This window comes from Budorcas taxicolor, chromosome 4 (assembly GCF_023091745.1).
Source record: "Budorcas taxicolor isolate Tak-1 chromosome 4, Takin1.1, whole genome shotgun sequence".
NCBI lineage: Eukaryota > Metazoa > Chordata > Mammalia > Artiodactyla > Bovidae > Budorcas > Budorcas taxicolor.
Window position 1 is genome coordinate 97,636,197 of NC_068913.1, and position 18,468 is coordinate 97,654,664.

The following is an 18,468-nucleotide window of genomic DNA, read 5'->3' on the forward strand; positions in this document are numbered from 1 at the left end:
TCAATACAGTGTCGCAGAAGGGCTCGCAGACTGTGTGCTGGGGGAGCTGGCGCTGACCTCCCTCCAGCTCGGAGGATGTGCCATGGTTAGGAGGAGGGGGTAGCTGACGATGTGCCAGCCATTCCCCTGCCTCCAGCTGTGGCCTCTGTCATGTCCAGGGTTTATAAAAAGGCCATAGGATAATGTTTCCAGTGGGGAGTCAGTGATGCCCTGTTAAATATAGCAGGCTTTCGAAAACCCTAAGGACTCCACCAAAAAACTATTAGAAATAATGAATGAATACAGCAAAGTGGCAGGATACAAAATCAATATACAAAAATCTGTTTCATTTCTATATGCTAATAATGAGCTAACAAAAGGAGAAACTAAGAAGACAGCTCCATTTACAATCACAACAAAAAGAATAAAATGCTTGGGAATCAATTTAACCAAGGAAGTAAAAGACCTGTACACTGAAAATTGTAAGACGCTGTTGAAAGAAATTGAAGAAGACACAAATGAATGGAAAGATATTCCATGCTCATGGATTGGAAGAATTAGCATTGTCAAAATGTCCATATTACCTAAAGCAATCTACAGATTCAGTGCGAACCCTATCAAAATCTCAAGGACATTTTTCACAGAAACAACAAAAAATTCTAAAATGTATATGGAATCCTGAAAGCCCTCAAACTGCCAAAGCAATCAGGAGGAAAAAAAGAACAAAGCTGGGGGCATCACACTGCCTGACTTCAAGCTATTTAATAAAACAAGCATGGTACTGGCAGAAAAACAGATATACAGATCAATGGAACAGAATTGAGAGCCCAGAAATAAACCCTTGCATATATAGACAACTAATTTATGGAAAAGGAGTAAAGAATGTAAATGATTCTGGGAAACTGGACGGCCGCATACAAAAAGAAAAAAAGAAAAGGAAAGAAACTAGACCACTGTCTCACACCATACAGAAACATTAACGTGAAATAGATCAAAGACTTAAATGTAAGACCTGGAACCATGAAACACCTGGAAAAAAATATAGGCAGCATGCTCTTTGACATCGATGTTAGCAATATCTTTCTAGATATTTCTCTGCAAACAATGGAAACCAAGCAGATGCTGTATGTTGTCACTTATACGTGGAATCTAAAAAATAATACAAATAAATGTAAATGCAAAAAGAAACAGACTCACCAGTATAGAAAACAAACTAACAGTTATCAAAGGGAAGCGGGAATTGTAGGGGCAAATTAAGGATATGGGATTATGAGATACAAGCTACCATGTAAAAAAATAGATAAGATACAAGGATATATTGTGTAGCACACGGAGTTACAGACATTATCTTGTAGTAGCTTTAATGGAGTCCAAGCTGTAAAAATACTGAATGTTGTACCCCTGAAACTAAGTAATAATGTAAATCAACGTACGTCAACCTTAAGAAAGCCTAATAAAAAAATAAAACAAATTAAATAAACAAACCAAACCAAATAATAAGAAGTGTAGCTACAGAGAGCAGTCCTGGTGACCGGAGATGGGGCAGAGGGCGGGTGATGGATGGAAACTAAGTTTGTGGTGGTGAGCGTGTTGCAGGGTACACCGACGTAGGAATGTAATGTTTTAATGTGATACTTACAGAAGGTTTTAAATCAGGGTTACATCCAAAAATAGCTACCTTTTTCGAGGTGTGCTTACTATGCGTCAGACGTTGTATATATAGTCAAACGTTGTATATATAATCGTACTGCCTCACGACTTCTCACGATTTTCTCATAAGTTATTTCCATCTCACAGATGAGGAGAGTGAGGCATTGAGCTATAAATCAATTTGTCTAAGCCACTCATGTACAGCTAAGTAGGATGTTGAAGATTAGAACCCAGATCCCACATCACTCTTGTGCATCCCACCAGGGAGCCTGCCAGCATCTCATCCCTGTGAATGTCAGTCTGTAAGTTTTCCATTCAATTCCTATTCTTCTCTCCCTGCTTTAGTTTCCAGTTGCAATCCAGTGCCTATCTTTTCTCATTTTCTCTGCGATGTCCTTTGTATTTCCAGTGCTATGGTGATAATCAACCTACCATGGAAAGAGAGAGGAAGAAAGAAGCTCTTTGTTTATAGTTTGTTACAATACAGTCCAATCAAGAGCGTAAGTTTTAGAGTCAGAGAAGCCTAGATTCCCATTCCAGCTCCATCACCCCTATCATTTGCCGTTTGTGGGTTGGGAGTTGCTATTGCTTTGAGCCTCAATGTACTCATCCATAAAATGGGTATAGCAGTGACAGCTACTGCAGAAGGCTGGATCCTAAGAATAAATGAAGTAATGTATGTAAGTGATATATCAACTTATTTTATGAGTTGATCCCTCTAAGGCAGTTCCTTCTTGCCTGGGAGCTGATGACCCTCTTGTCACAGGGCATTAACCAAGATCACAGTCCTCCCCTACACTTGTATATGCTTCCCCATCTCCTCCCAGATGCTATACATTCTCAAGGCTCCCCTAAATTTTTTAATTGATGGGATACCAAAGACTAATGACATCTTGAAAACCTTGTCTTTAGGATCAATTTGGTTTCATTACATGATCTTCTTCAGGTATCTGATCTTGTGGCCCAATGCTTTAGAGAAAACAGAAGGCATTTGTCTTATTCCTATGTATCCAGCTTTGAGTTCAGAATAAAAGAAATGTTAAGACCCAGTCTACTACTGAGTTGAGGAGACAGGACTTAAAACAAGGTGAAATTATTAGGGAATAAAATTATCATGTACATACATCATCACTGGTTTTGTTAAAGTGCTGAGTGCTGTATTACAGGCAATTAGAGGCTCTAGCCACTCAGGATAAGATGCTAATTGTGCGAGAAAGAAAGGCAGAGGTGCTGGAGGAAGTTGAGTAGCAACCAGGCCCTCTGAGAAGTCACCTGTGAATGTGTTGTGTCACAGAGCCAGTGAGACTTATCGTTTTCAGCTATCCATTTCTGTATTTTATTGGGGAGCTGTATTCTTTCTTTCTTTTCTTTTTTGGCTGTGCCAGGTCTTAGTTGCAGCATATGGGAATCTGGTTTCCTAACCAGGAGTCAAACCCAAGCCCCCTGCACTGGGAGGGCAGAATCTTAACCATTGGACCACCAGGGAAGTCTCAGAAAGCTTTATTCTTATATTTCAAAATTTGGGCAGCTGAGAGATTCTTGCACTGACTTTATTCATTCATTTAACAGACATTTTTAGAGCAACTACTACGTTCTTGGGACAGGACCAAGCACGAGGCAGAGAGTCAATATGTGGGGTCTTTCCTTCAGGAGCCCGTCACTCAGTACTGAAGCCACCATTGGCTAAAAACTTGTAAGATGTTGGGACTCACTCTAAGTCCTTTGAAAGCCTTATATCATGTGATCCTCTCAACAACTCTGTGAGGAAAGTGTTATTATTCCCATCTTTCCGGATGAGAAAAACCAAGATTTGGAGACAGGAATTTGCTCCAGTTGACCATGCTAGGCAGTGATGGGGGTGGGGGGTGGGGTCTTTGCTATTACTCTGTGTAGAGAATGGGTTCAGGCACAAAGGGGGATGAGGTCACAGCTGTCTGGATGTGGGGTGCTCACACAATTCTGAGCCTCAGGTGTATCCCGCCTGTGTTGCCCGTGAGAATTCGTACAACTGGAGGCAAACCACCGAGGAAGAAGGAATGAGAAGGGCCCTGAGGGATCAGGGTCAGTGCAGGCGGGCGCGTGAGGAAGGGGTGCCATGATTAAGTCCTTGCAGTTGACACGGGTAGGCTGAGCGCCATCTCCAGTGACTCACCAGCCCCCTCACTGACAGCTCTGTTTCCTGTAACCCCCAGGCCTGCCCTTGAGTTGCTAGAGGTGGCCAGGTTGGACCAGACAGTGGGGGGATCTGGCAGGTGTGGAAGCAGCAGGTCTGAACTTCTGAACTCCAATAGGGAAGAAGCATAAGAAGGGTCCCTTCGGCTGGCAGCATGTGTTCCGCCCCTGCTTGGGTCTTAGAGCAGCGGTCCCCAACCTTTTTAGCACCAGGGACCAGTTTCAAGGAAGACCTTTTGGGCCACCAACCAGGGGTGGCAGGGGGTGGTTTCAGGATGATTCAAGCACACTGCATTTATTGTGCACTTTGTGTATGTGTGTTAGTCGCTCAGTCGTGTGCAACTCTTTGTGACCCTATGGACTATAGCTCACCAGGCCCCTCTGTCCATGGAATTCCCCAGGCAAGAATACTGGTGTGGGTCACCTTTCCCTTCTCCAAGGGATCTCCCCAACCCAGGGATCAAACCCGGGTCTCCGGCATTGCAGGCAGATTCTTGTCTGAGGCACCAGTTTATTCTTAATCTAATGTTGCTGCTGATCTGACAGGGGGTCCCGGTGTGGGGCCTAGAGGCTGGGGACCCCTGTCTTGGATGGGTTGTCAGGCCTTTATTAGAATCAGGCAGTCATAGGTGCTGCAGACGGCAGCCAGCCCGTGTGTGTGGACCAGCCTTTCTAGACAGCACAAGAGGCTGCCGTTCACTGTCTCCTCGAGGCAGCTGCCATCTAGAGTGAGGACTTGGGTGGGGAATGCGTCCTCTCCAGAGTGTGTGCCCGGAGAGCTCGTTGAGAGAGACTGAGAGACTGATCGGCTCTGTACTAAAGTGATGTCTGCTGACGGCATTGACCGGGAGTACGTCTGCTTTCCCCAGCTTGGCAGGGTTATTGCCCCGAGAGGCCTGCTCTGTAGCTGAGGACAGAGCCTTAAGTAAACAGATGCGTCTCAGGTGGTGGAGTTCAGACATCACATAGCTGAAAGGAGAAAGGGCTGTGTGTCCAGACCATAGGGTATAGTGGCCACTGGTGGCTACTTGTGGCCCCACCTCTCCCTTTCAGACAGACACATAAAGAAACATTCCAAATCCCAAACTGCATTTTTTATTATTTTTTAATAAACTTTATTCTATATTACAAATAGGTTTTTTTTTTGTTCTGAACTGCAAAATAGGAATGCCTTATATTTACATACACAGGTATACAATTAATTATAACAAAGGTACAGAAGCTTGCCTTTACCAAGTTACAACTGGGCTCCAATTTAAATAGCATAGGTTTCCTTTTTAAAAACTTTTATTTAAAATCTTTTTTTTTTTTTTGTAATCTCACTTGGATACACTTCTTTAAAAACCAAACCAGAAGACCCTCTTTCCTTTAATAGATTTCATCCACATATCTTTGAGGCTCATTATAACACTGTTGTCTAACGATATGTTTTGCTTTGTTCTAACAAAGGGTTGGTGGGAGCTTTATGGAGACAGAAGTGGGGTGAGGCTGCGAGTGGGTGATGGGAACAGGACTGACCAACCTACCACTTTCAGCCGCCTGTCTCGGAGACTCAAAGGCCCCTGCCTGTCCCTTATATCACCCATTCATCCTTTCCTGCTCCTCCTCCTCTCTCTAGTGTTTGAGACTTAACTGTGGGTCATCTGACCAGGCCAGACTCCTCTTCCCCCACCCCTTGGCTCATTGAGCCATTATCTGTTGTGGTACCCTGGAGTTGCTGATTGCTATGGTAACTTGGCAGGACCCTGTTGAAAGACATAGGCTGGTCTCTACTAGCTAAAGTGGGGAGGAGGGCGGCTGCCTCCAGCCCTTCCTTCCCATCTCGGGACCTGGGGTTCTTGTTCTTGGTCAGTGCAGCCAACACATGACTAAGCCAGGACCTCCGGCCTCAAGGATGCCAAGCCTTGAGAGAGTGATGGGAGTGCGGAGAGTCATTCACCCTAAAACACAAAGTCATGGTTTCCAAATGGAAACAAGATTCTTGGAGGTAAGCTAGCTTCTCTCTTTAAAGAACGGAAGGTTTAACGAGCCAACAAGCTGACGGGAACACTGGGGAGGGAGAAGGAAGGAGAACACACAAGGACATGCATACCTTCTTGGTCATCTGCCTGAACTGTGTTCAACAGTCCTGTTTGGTAAAGTGGTGTCTCAGTTTCTTAAGTGTCCTTTGCACTGCTCTTTAACTGTATCCTCTGTTTGGAATTCTACACTTATAAGGGAGCCCTTCCGAAATGTGCTTGAGTTATAAGATCAAAGATACCAACAAAAGAAGTTCTGATTCCAGATAAAGAAACTGGTGGAAGACGAGATGCAAAGACCTCTTTGCCATGCGCATCTGTCTTCGTGATCCCTCCACGACCAATCCCTGATAGGGTCTCCCTGCTGTTTGGGGGAAGCCCTGGGGTTCAACAACACCAGGGGCAGCCTGGAGAGAAGTGAAAGAGGATACAGACTGGCGGGAAGGTGAGGTTCACCCGACAAAGGTCACTCACCCTCCCCCATCCCCATCCAGCTCACCGTCTCTGCCAGTACAAACAGAAATCTCTTTTTATTCATTAGGGATTTTGTTTTGTTTTGATTTAGGGTAGTCACCTGCCTGCTCAAAGGATTTAATTGGACCTCTAATGAGTATGTATTACTTTGACAACCAAAACATCCTTTACGTTATACAATAAAATTGGATACTCCCCTTAATTTAAAAAATGATTTTATTGGGGAACACAAATTCATAGTTTAAAAAAAAGGTCTCTCCTGAATGAAGTTTTACTGCAGAGATTCCTTTCCGAATGGGAGGCTGGGTCATTCCGTTTTCCGGCACCATGACGGGAAGAGGCTCCCGGAGCGTCAGCCTGTCCCAGAAGCTGCCTCTACAGCGTCACCTACAGCTGCCCGTCGGTCTCCCTGTCTCTAGGATGACTCGTTTGCTATACCTGTGGGCTGAGGCGGCACAGGAGGGAGGAGCAGGGTTGCACTGCATGCTCCAGCCAGGGAAGGTGCAGGGAAGCACCAAGAATGTCAGCAGCCCCTGGCTGCTTCCCCCGGCATGGCCCCGGCCCAGGGAAATCCTGACCCATTTCTTTACCCAGTGGGATTTCCTCTGTCCCCCAGTCCCAGTTTCTCCTCAGCCCCTTGGAAGTCACAGGCAAAGAATTCTGTGTTGCCCCCACCCCCAGTATTTGGATTTTACATCCACACCTGGGCTCTCTCCTTAAACTCAAACTCTTAACATACACACACACAAAAATAAACTACGAAACCCCAAACAACCCACCGATGGTTCAAAGACAAAGGGAAGGGCTGAGAGACAAGGGGTCCTTAGTGGTCTGTCCTGAGAGCCAACAGGGAGAGTGGGAAGCTGAAAGAAGGTTCTTGATGACTACATGAGCTAGAAGCAAGCAGAAGGTCCAGGAAGCAGGTGGGATCTGCCTGGGTCAGTCTGCTGGGTGCTGGAGGCACCCTGGGGACTCTGGTACCTGGAGGCTGCTTATCCATGGAAGTGCCTCTCAGAGGTCCACCCTAGGGTTCTCACTGTTGGGAGGAGGGGCGGTGCTGTTTCTGGAAGGACTGTAGTCCAGGGTCAAGAAAAGAGTGTCTATGGGCTTTCTGTCTGCAGAGTGCCTCCCCAAGGCCCCTCTCCCTCCACGGGTCTCTGTGAGGTGGGAACGTCTATTCTTGAGTAACAATAATTAACCTTAACCTTCACTAGGCTAAATATTTGACTTCACATTCTGTGAGGTCAAGGAGAAGTGTCCCTCAGTCTTGAGAGAAGAGATGGATGGCATACGAAGCTTCCCCATTTGTAGGGTGGGAACGAGGCCTTGTTGAGGCTCTGAAAGCATCAATAGGACTTGCCTTGTGGAACAGAGGTCACTGGGGAAACCACTTCTGTGGCTCCTCTGAAGGGAGACCCACCAGGCCCCGGCCGTATCAGGGAGCCTCGAGGGCTCAGTGGCAGGACAGGGCTGGGGTGGTCGCAGAAGGCTGGACTGAGGGCGGAGCTGTCCACCTAAGGCTGAACAGCGCCTGAACTTAGTGGATACATGGCCTTGGGGCAGAGCCTCATGTGCGGGAGGTGGGCAAGAATGGGGGTTGGAGGCACTCTGCTGGGGAAGGGGCACACTCAGGAGCCAGACATGCAAAGGGGATCAGAGGTCGAGGACCTACGATGAGGGAAAGGGGAGGGGGCAGTGCTGGGCTAGCACATCAACACTGACCCCAGGGTTGGGAGGTGAGGGCTGGAGACCCTACTCCCACTGCTGCCTGGGACCAGTCCTGGCCAGTCTGCCTCTAATGTTTAAACTGACTTGTCTCTTTCCAGCGTCTCTGGCCTCACTCACTCGCCCATGGGCTCAAGAGAGAGAGGCTCTAGGCTGGCTCTGGGTGTGCACGGTATTCTCGGTCAATGGGATGCCCAGGTTTTCCCAAGTCCCTGAATTCCAAATACACTGAAAGAAGGCAAGAGGAGGTTAACAGCCACAAAAGCCAGCTCCAGGCAGTGTTGCTATTTGTGGTGACTAGGACATGTCAGGGTCTCTCCTTCCAGGAAAGGACAAGAATGGTAAATATGCCCACACCTGGGGAGACTTGTGCCCTCGGGAGAGATGACCAGCCTGCAGCGAACTGTCCCAGGCTCTCTCTGCTCATTCTTAAATTCAGGACCTCACAGCATTTCTCCCTGCCTCTTACCATCCCATTTTGCTCCAACATTTAAACTCCTCACCTAATCCAAATCGGTTATGTGTGACTGTGTGATCTCCTGGTACCATTTTAGACCCTGGTGGTTTCAAAGGGTTGAAGGAGTGAAAGAGACGGGATGAAAGGAAGGTGAGGAGACATGGCCTTTCCTCCTGTGCTCTCTACCCAGAACTCTAGGAGTCAGATAAAGGTCCCACCATGAACAGAATGGTGACCCTGCTCATAAACTGTGACACGGAGCGGGGGCCTTGAAGAGACCTCCCTCCTGCAGGACCCAGTCTGCCCAGGTCCCTTCTCTCATGTGTGCTGGCCAGCACAGGGTCTCTGGCCTGCCAGGAGGAGGTTGGGGATTCCAGGGGAGGTTTGGAAAGAAGATCTGGGGGAAAGAAGGGCTTTTTTTTTTTCTTTTATAATCACGCTGCCTTGTTTTTACTTTGAAACGTATCACACGTGTACCAAGAATCCAAACAAAAGAAATGGAAGACAAACAGCGAACGGAAAGAGAGCTCTTATGGGCAAGACGGGTTGCGGCTCTGCATGACTCTATCCTACTTCTCCATCCCCAACAGGCCACAGAGACTTCGGGCAAACAAAGCACCAGAAACAACCACCCCACTGATTAAAGAAAACCTGCCCCAAACCCTCCCCCAGGAGACATGAGGAAACCAGGGAAACTTGCCCATCCTCCTCCCCTCTTTCTTCCCAACATTTCTCTGATGGGTTTGAGGTTTCTTTTATAATGAAAAACATAGGGAGAAAAAGTTTTGTACCGACAACAAAATAATAACAATAATAATAATCCAGTAAAAGAAAAAAAAGCTTCAGCAGAACCATGGTAACAGTCTTTTTTCTCTGCTTGTTCATTTTTTTTTCTCTAACTGTGCAAAACTTAAAAAATAAATCAAAACACACTCACTCATGCACACACACTCACAGCTTCCATTCAGCACACCTGTGTTAAATATGTTTGTGTCTTTCTTCTCCCCAACCCTTCACATGTGCAAATATATGTTAGCGGCCCAGGTGCCTCCTTAGCCTGCCTCCCGCATGCTTCCTTCTTGGCCTGCCAGGCCTCGTAGCTTCCGGGGAGGAAATCAAATGATCAAGGGGAGAAATTCCACGCTTCTTCACCTGGCACTTCATTTGCCGAGACCTTTGGTTATGTTTTTCCCACTCGAAATGCATCGCTTCTCACTCTCCTCTTCCCATTGATTAGGCTACTTGCGTTTTGCCTATCACTTGTCCCGCTCAATGCCACATCATGCCCTGCTGTGTGTCACCACTGCCTGGCCTCCAGTCATGTCCAGGCTTCTCTTGGTCAGTGACCACCCTGATTTCCTATAGACAGGTGACTTCACCCCCCTGCACGCAGCACAGAAAACCAGTATTGAAATGTCCTGAAGTTGTAGAATGAATGGTGGGCAAGGGCAGAGATGGGAAATGCTTCAGAGCTCCCCTCCAATAGGACCAGAAAGCTTTCTGAGCTCTCTGCCTACTCCCGGGGCAGACACACACACACACACACACACACGCGCGTATGCATGTGCACATGAGATCACACACACACACACACGCTCATATCCAAAGGGGCTAGCATTCTTCAAATATAGGGTGTTCCACAGATGTTGCTGGGAATGGTCTGGTCCCTTCCTCTTTCCACGAGGGGCCCCTTTGGAGTGGATGGCAGTGGAAGATGTCTGATGCTCGAGGTGTGAAGAGAAGACTGGAGGAACCTCATTCCAAACCCCACAGATGCCTCTGCCTGTCTCCCAGAGTGGTGAACAACTTCACACTGGGGCTGCCTGGGGAGAGTCTATGGTGGAAACTGGACCACAGATGGAGAGATGGCATCTAAGGTCCTTTCAAGGTTATAGGTTTCCATGACCCTCCATCAGACTGTCTCTCACCATAGCCCCTGCTCACCTAGGATGCATGTCTGAGCACGTATCTGCCCGGCTGGCTAAGACAACGTATCCGTGAATGGAAGGACAGAGAGAGAGACACAATGCCAGGGCCAAGGTCAGCGGTATCTCCCTCCTCCCATTTCAGGACAGGTCCTTCCTCTTGATTCTTCGGTCCTCCCCAGACATGACAAACTTAGGGTTGAGTTTGGCTGGCATTTTGGTTTGTCTCTGAGAGGCTGTGCTTGCCAGTGTTTCTTCCCGGGATGACTGCAGAAGGGAGGAGGGAGGAGAGTGACTAAAGAGACAGCTGAGATGTTGATGAAATAATTCCCGAGGAGGTCTGAACAGTCCAGTCACAAAGTCATCTGCATAGCAACGGCACCAGACTCTGCAGGGAGTCAGGAGCGAGGCTGTCGGCCCCAACCTCCTCTAGACTTCTCAGCAAGGACAGTGGGGGTGGAGCCATGGGGACCACTGGAGGTAGAAGCTCCTGGATGCACTGGTGTTTGCCCCTGACCCCTGATGAGTGATGACTAAGGAGGGTGGAAACGCATCCTCTAGATGGTGCTTGGGGATCTGCAGGGGATCCGACCTCTGACTATGGCCATGATTCATTAGCACATGGGGGTGGACGGAAAACAATCAGTTCTGCTTCCAGATAGATGCAACTCTCTTCTTTTCTCCTCCCGCATGTTACATTTCTGCCACTATGAGCCACATCGGGAGGATCTCCACGGTGGGCTGTAACTGCTATTCTTTCTCCTGTCTGGTTTTCCACAGGCCAGGACCGGACAGGCAGGGCACCTACGGGTGCTTAGAAGGACTCCGAAAAGATCCGAAGGGGACAAGGGAGCCTCTGCTGCCAATCCCACATGTGAGAGGCAGCTTGCAAGGCGCCCCTCAACTGCTCACGCTCCCCACTCCAGCCACATGCAGGAGGTGCCGCCTTTCTTCCCAGAGTTGCAGGGGGACCCTGTGGAGATGGAAACCTGGGCCAGGTGACATCTTCCCAGTGAAGATAATACTGAGCTCACTGCCTCTTCTTCAGGCCAAGTTCAGACCCACGTGGGGACTATGGAAAGACGGAAGGTGGGGTAACAGCACAGAAGCACCTCCATCCATGGCTCCTCATTCGTATCCGGGCCCTGCTGCTGATGCTCAGGGTCAGCTGGGAAAGAGGGCCCCTCTGATGCCTTCAGGTCAGGCCCCTTGGCGGGGTGAGGACAGGCCATCTTGGACTAACGTGAGGGTCAGCGGCTTGGTTCAATTGCGTTGGCAGAGGAACTGAAAGAGAGGGGATCCAGGAAGGCGGGAGAGACAGAAGCAGGCAGAGAGAGAAAGGGAGAGGGAGACAGCGCTGCTCAGGGGATGCTGCTGGCGCCAGTCGGAACTTGCACTTGGTAAAGATGATAATCTAGACTGAGGCACGGCTTGGTGTGTCCCTCCCTCCGGTGGGGGAGGCGGGAGCGGGCGGGCTGGAAGGACGGTTCTCAGCTGTCTAAGCTCATGAGGGTTACGACTTGTTCTAGTTTGTAGGCCAGTTTCTGCTTCCCACACTGGTCATCGTGGTCCAGGGGTCCGAGGATCTGTTGAAGAGCCAAGAACGGGGTGGTTGCCAGTTTGCGTGCACGCATCTGTGTTCTCAGGGTACGCACTGACAGGGCTGTGGTCAGAGAGTTTGGGAAGACGAGCACAGGTAAAGCAGCCCACACCAAGTCGCTGGGGAGGCAGACAGCCTGCACGACTTGGGTGGGGAGGTGTGTGGGGCCGCTAGGACACAGGGAACCAACCCAGGGGCATCCGTGTGTCAGTGAGCACAGGATGCCAGAACACACGTCGGCATGTCTGAATACATGTGTGCCTTTCACTGCCTATGTACGACAGCTGAGAATGGGCAGAAGACACCTGTGCCGAGATGCTGCTGTTACCTCTAGGCTAAACAGCAGGGGAATCCACACCCAACAGAAAGTACGGTGCTTAGCGTCTCAGGGAAAGTATGATTTCACACTATCAAGACATCCCACTACCCTGTGAGAAAGGAACATCTTGCCATCAGCAGCCCAAGGCCCGAAATTCCACATGCAGAAAGTTATTTGACTCTACTTTGCCTGTTAAGAAATAAATATCCCTCGAAGAGTGATTCTCAAGCTTTACTGGTCACAGACATCTATTGGCCAGTGTCTACACAGGCTTTGCTGAGATTAGATAGTTGGTGGGTGAGAATAACAGGGAGCAATTGTGGGCACATGCAGGAAGATGTGTGGGAACCTGGCTCAGACTCAGGAGGCGTAGCACTGAATAATGGCTCTGCCAGTTTCTAGCTGGGTGATGCCGGGGCAAAACATGAAACCTCTCTGAACCCTCCTTTCCTCCTCTGTAAAACCTGGGACCTACGATTCCCTCTCTGGGTTGCTCCAAGAGAGGGGATAAAGTCACGTAAGAAACGTGAACACCTGTCACACCATGCCTACTCCAGGAGGGGCAGGTGACAGGCAGGAGTCCTGGGGTCAGGAACTACAGAGTAGGGAGGGGGGCGGCAGGAGGGAAGAGGAGGCTGAAGGCTGGAGGAGGGCTGCCCAGAGCTCTAGATTTCCTGACCCAGTTAATCTATTTTTAATTGGGGAGACCAAGTCAGTTGCCAACTTCTCAGCTGGCCAAGAACCACCAGTGATTGGCCCTAGCATTTCATAAAGATGGGACATTTTCATGCTAACAGTAGAAGAGTGAACTTGGGAAGCTGGTGGCTCAGTGGGAAAGAATCTGCCTGCTGTGCAGGAGACTCAAGTTCAATCTGTGGGCTGGGAAGATCCCCTGGAGAAGGGCACAACAGCCCACTCCGGTATTCTTGCCTGGAGAATCCCATGGACAAAGGAGCCTGGCAGGCTAGAATCTGTGGGGTCCAAAGGGTTGGGCATGACTGAACATGCATAAAAAGATAAAGAGGCCTGAACCTGCAGTCCTTTCCAAGATGAGACAGGGGCACTCATACACTGGCCTACTCTGCGTCGTCTGTACTTCACAAGTGGCCACAGACAGGTGGAAACTGTCCTGGACCAGCACTGGCCCATAGGCTGGCTTTGGGGTCCCTCTCCTAACGGACCCATGGCTGACTTTCTCTACACTTGTTCACAACTCATGGCATGTGACTGGGCCCATGGACTGGGCCCTGCTGGGGCTCCTAGATCCTCCCTCGGGGACAAGGCTGGGAGGATGTAGCGAACCCAGGGTACTGGCTTCAGCTCCCATTACTACCTTCCACTCAGAGAGGGTGGCTGTGCTGCTGCTCGGACATGGGGAGCCTGGACTCGGAACCCACTTGGTCTACACTGGTATGGCCAAGAAAACTCCCTTAGGCACCTTTGTGCCGGCCAAAAGGTGGCCGTGTCTGAAGGGGCAATGACCCCAGGTGAGGTTTCAGCAACTAAAAATAGACTCCATTCTACTCTGTCTGTATCTATTCTGTTCTGATTCTATCCTATCATACTCTTCCTATTCTATTCCTCATGGCCTGCCCATGAATGTGAGGAACTGCTTGATTAAAGAGAATGAAGTCAGAGAGAGAGATAGAAGAAATAAAGGAGAAGGAAGAAAAAAAAATAATGAAAAGAGAAAAATAATGAAGGAAACAGAGACGTGACGTATAAATCTGAAAAGAAGAGGGATTATGTAGAATTTGCAGAATGGAACATTTCTAGTGTCCCAGTCTTTGGAGCACAGCCCCCCAGTCCTGGGTGGTAGAGAGTTTCCTCCAGCAGAGATGGGTGGTGGGGGTGCCTGGGGTGGTGCTCTTGGGCACTGAAGCTGCTCGAGGCAGGAATATCTGGGTCTCTCCCCAGGCCCTCCCCGGGGCCCCCGAGCAGGGCAGGGCAGGGCTCACCTCCTCACTGTACTTGCCCACGTAGGAGAAGATCTCCGAGAGGGCGCTCATGGTGTTGAACTCGTTCATGTGCATCCGGGACTGCTCAGCCAGGTACGCGTTCATGTCCTGGTCGCTGATGGCCGGCATCTTCCCGATGTCTGAGTAATACCTGTGGCGGCATGGGAGTGAGGAACTGTGTGTGCGTGCGTGCATGTGTGTGTGTAGTGGGGGGCGCAGGGGAGAGATGGGTGCTCCCAGCACTGGGTCTGGGCCCAGTGGATGCCTGTGTGTGACCTCTTAGGGACCATGGCAGGCTCTCCTCCAGCTGGGCTTCAGAGTGCCCTTCTTGATGCATGAGGCAGGGAGAAGGGACTCGACGGTGACCCAGACAAGGCCAGAGAGTGGACACAGTGGGGCCAGGAGGAAGGAGGGGCTGCCTCCTGCACCGGCTTTGCTCCCAGCTCCCGCAGGAGCAATCCAGTCTGCCTCTCAGGCCCTTCTAACACCCCCTCCCACAGATGCAGGAAGTCCCCTCCAGGGGCCTGAAGGCTCTTCTAAGCAGTTGCTCCACCCTGAGGTCATCCCTGTCTGTGAGCACTAGCGGGGAGAAGGGTGGGGCTGGGGTGCTTGTGGGGGAGAGGCTGGGAGAAGGCAATCAGTCACTGTCACTTGCAGCTGTGCCCTCCTGTCAACTGGTTAATTAGATGCCAACATTTACATTTTTAATTTCTGCAGTTTGACATTTTATGCAGCAACCCCCAAATCTCCCACCAGAGGGGAGCTGTGTTGCCTCCTAATGAGGAATCAAAGGCCCTCGGTGTCCCAAAGACAGCCACCGTCTCCTGGGCGCTTCCGGCCCTGGGCCACGTGGCAGAGAGGCACCTGCAGGGGTGGGGTAGGGCCAGGACCTCAGGGCAGTGCTCCCAGGAGTCCTCACGGTGTCCGCTCGGCCCACACTGAATGCCCATGGCTTCAATGCCAGGGACAGCGAGCCTGACAGCTTAGAACAGAGGAGGGTGGCGGGAGTGCGGGGACAGTCTCCAGGGTGGGGACCAGAGTGAGGCAACTCGGGCACAACGTTTTAGTCGAGTCACTCACTCTCACCTGGGCAAGCACAGGTGACAGTGACAGGCCCTGGGTTCCCAGAACTCAAGGCTTGATCAGGTGAGCGGAGGGCATGTTCTTGGAGGCGCTGGTTCAGTCTCACCCTGGACCCCAGTCCTGTGTCCCTCCCTCCGCATCCCTCACTGCATTGACCGTGAACCCATCTGTCCTGCGCTCTGTTCCCCGCCTCCACCTCTGCCCACTGGGGCCCACTGGAGCTGGGTGACAGGCTGGCAGAGGTGGCACCTGTGTGCCACTCCAGCATCACGTTCAAGATCCTGCCTGAATGACAGTTCCAGTTAATCTGTGCAGAGCATCCCCAGGCCAGCAGAAGTAGGCCAGGGCTGGGCTGGCTGCCCTGCTTGAGCCACAGGCCTGTGTGAAGGCTGTCGCACCCCTGGCTCATGTGGACTTCCTTTCTTCACAAACTTTCAGTGTGGGGTCCTCTCTTCCCCTGCCCCCACCCCCCATCTCCAGAGCCATTGGGCCCCTTACTCAGCTCCTTGTCCTGTTTCACTCTAGGTCCTCTGCTCCATTCCAGAAGAGCTCACTCTCTGCCAGGCCTGCAACCCACCCCAAAACATCTTCACGTTCCTCGGAGTTCTGGGGAATGACACCCTAGGTACAAGCACTCCAGTGAGAGACTGGATTCATTGCCACGATTTTGGAAGACAGTAAATGCAATGTTCCATTTTATAGCGGAGACCTGGAGCATCAGCGGTGGCTCCAGCCCTGTCACGCTCAATGATATTTGTGCCATCGCCCCCTCGCAATTGCACGCCGACCGAGCAAAATACATGTGTCCTGTAAGAGGTCATGTCCAAAGGTCACATGGGGGGAACAGGAACGGATGACTCCCTCATTTCTGTGTCCTGGCCAGCAGCCAGACACGGCTCTGACGACACAGCGGGGTCCAGAGTGTCCTCTAGGCAGTCCCACTCTGCCACCATAGACAGTCAGAGCTACTGACTGCAAGGCAAACCCCAGCATCCCCCTGGTGGGACAGCGCTGTCATCAGAAGCAAAGGCTCCTGCTCTTTCTGTTACCTGCTTGTGAAACCTTACAGGTAGGAGGATGGCTCTATCAGGCTTTCTGCAGATAGCATCGGGGCTCCTACCGCGATCTGTGTGGTTCCTGGGCAGCCTGAGAGCCCAGGGCAGGGACCACATCGTCTCCCGTGGAAACAGCAGACACCCAGCACCCTGTCCTTTCTGAATGGCCTGCCTTGTCGTGCACTAAAAGCCCAGTCGGTTTCTCCAAAGAGAGTATTTAGAAAATGTGTTTGTGTGAGAGAAAGAGAGGGGGAGAGTGTGGGGTGGAGTTGAGAGTAAAGTGGGGGAGGGCAGGGCTCTGATTCCTCACTGAAGTTGTGGAGGGCGACCCACCCCTTCTTTGCTGCCCATGTGCAGAGGGCCCTGCCCGTCTGTGCCCCACGCAAGCCTGTGCTGGGATTGGCCACATGTCTTCATCTTCAGCGAGTTCTACATGGCTGAGCTGAGTGGCTTTGGAATGCTCGATGTCCTAGAGGAGTGTGGGGCGTTGGGTCTGGCTGACATTCAGTTCGTCCTGGTCCCCAGTCCAGCCTGGAGCTAAGTGGGCCCGGCTGCAGGTCTCTGCTGCCCTTGCTTTGACCTCTCCCCGCTTCTCTCCAGGGCTCTACCCAACTGCACCCCTTGAGCCTGACGATAGCCCAGCTCTGGCATCTCTGTGCTGTGGGCAAAACTGCTCTCTCCTGACCACCTGCCATACAGGGGCTTTGTGCTGGGCTCTGCTACTGGGCCGCCTTATTGATTGTGAAGAATGCAATTATGCCCCATTAATGAACTTCACACAAGTGTTCTTATCTGCAGGCTGCACGGTGAGGAAAGGAAAGGTCAATCTGGAGTCCTCGTCTTGAACTTGCTCCCATGGGATGTCTCTGCAGGTGAGTCTCTAGAAGGGACTGGTGCTCTGAAAGTCTCCTGGGACCCACCCTTGAGCTGGCCAAGGACTGGCCCACTGAGGAGGGGTGGGGCCCACCACTGGCCTTACCCAGCTTTCTTTGTTGTGCTTGGTCATACCAGGTGGGATGCCAGCACCATCGTAGTTCTGACGTGGCTCTGACACTGGCCCTCAGGAGCTGCTACAAATCCAGCCACCAACCACCAACAGCTGGATTCTCTGCTGTGGACTAGTCTGCAGTGTTTCACATTCACGGGCTTCTATGAGATGCGCCCAGCATGACGGTGGCACCCATCTCTGTCTCTAGGATGGCCCCAGTGATTGAGAAGAGGGTCTCCAATGCCCTGAAGTTTTTGCGGAGCCCAACGTATCCTCACCCTTTCAACACCTCAAGGATGAAGATGTAGACACAGAAGACACATCTGAGGCTCTGATGTAGAGATGCTTGCCTTTCAAGGTCCTGCACAAAAGTCTTTTCCTCTGTGTTCATTCACTGACTTCCCTCAGCTCCTTGCTTCCTGAGCCCCCATGAGTACCATTCATGGTGCCTGCCTATTTGTATCTTCCTTGACCATGAAGACCATAAGGGAAGGCTCAAGTCTAATCCACCCTGAGTGTTCAGTGCACCCATGCTGGACACCATAAAATGTTTGACTCATGGATGAATGAGCACGTTAATGAAAGGTCCATACTTCACCTCCAGTATGGGTCCCAGGGTGAACTGTCACAGTTTTATATTTTGAGTGATGGCTTCTTTAGGAGGCATTTTTAAATAGTTAGAATTCTTAGCCTTTTTCACAAGTGACATGGGTGATAGATGGCATCCCAACGTGTGGCACCCTTTAGTCCAATTCCCAGGGGTCAACTCACTCATTCCTATGTAGAAAACCTGTGCCTGCATGCAAGGGAGGCTGGGGCTTATTCAATTCAGTTCAGTTCAGTTCAGTTCAGTCACTTAGTCGTGTCTGACTCTTTGTAACCCCATGAATTGCAGCACGCCAGGCCTCCCCGTCCATCACCACTCCCGGAGTTCACTCAAACTCAGGTCCATCGAGTCGGTGATGGACTCATCCATCCATCTCATCCTCTGTCATCCCCTTCTCCTCCTGCCCCCAATCCCTCCCAGCATCAGTGTCTTTTTCAATGAGTCAACTCTTCGCATCA

At 50.5% G+C, this 18,468-nt stretch overlaps 1 protein-coding gene across 1 annotated transcript in view; it reads right to left on the bottom strand.

The window, feature by feature from the left end:
- Positions 1-11,684: 11,684 nt before the first annotated feature.
- PLXNA4 (plexin A4) overlaps positions 11,685-18,468 on the bottom strand; it is a 413,701-nt gene continuing 406,917 nt past the window's right edge. Inside the window, exons 30-31 of the mRNA XM_052638484.1 lie at positions 14,278-14,428; positions 11,685-11,986 (exon numbers count right to left, since the gene is read on the bottom strand). Coding sequence (XP_052494444.1) covers positions 11,891-11,986; positions 14,278-14,428 — 247 coding nt within the window. The 3' untranslated portion in view covers positions 11,685-11,890. The remainder of the gene's footprint in view (positions 11,987-14,277; positions 14,429-18,468) is intronic.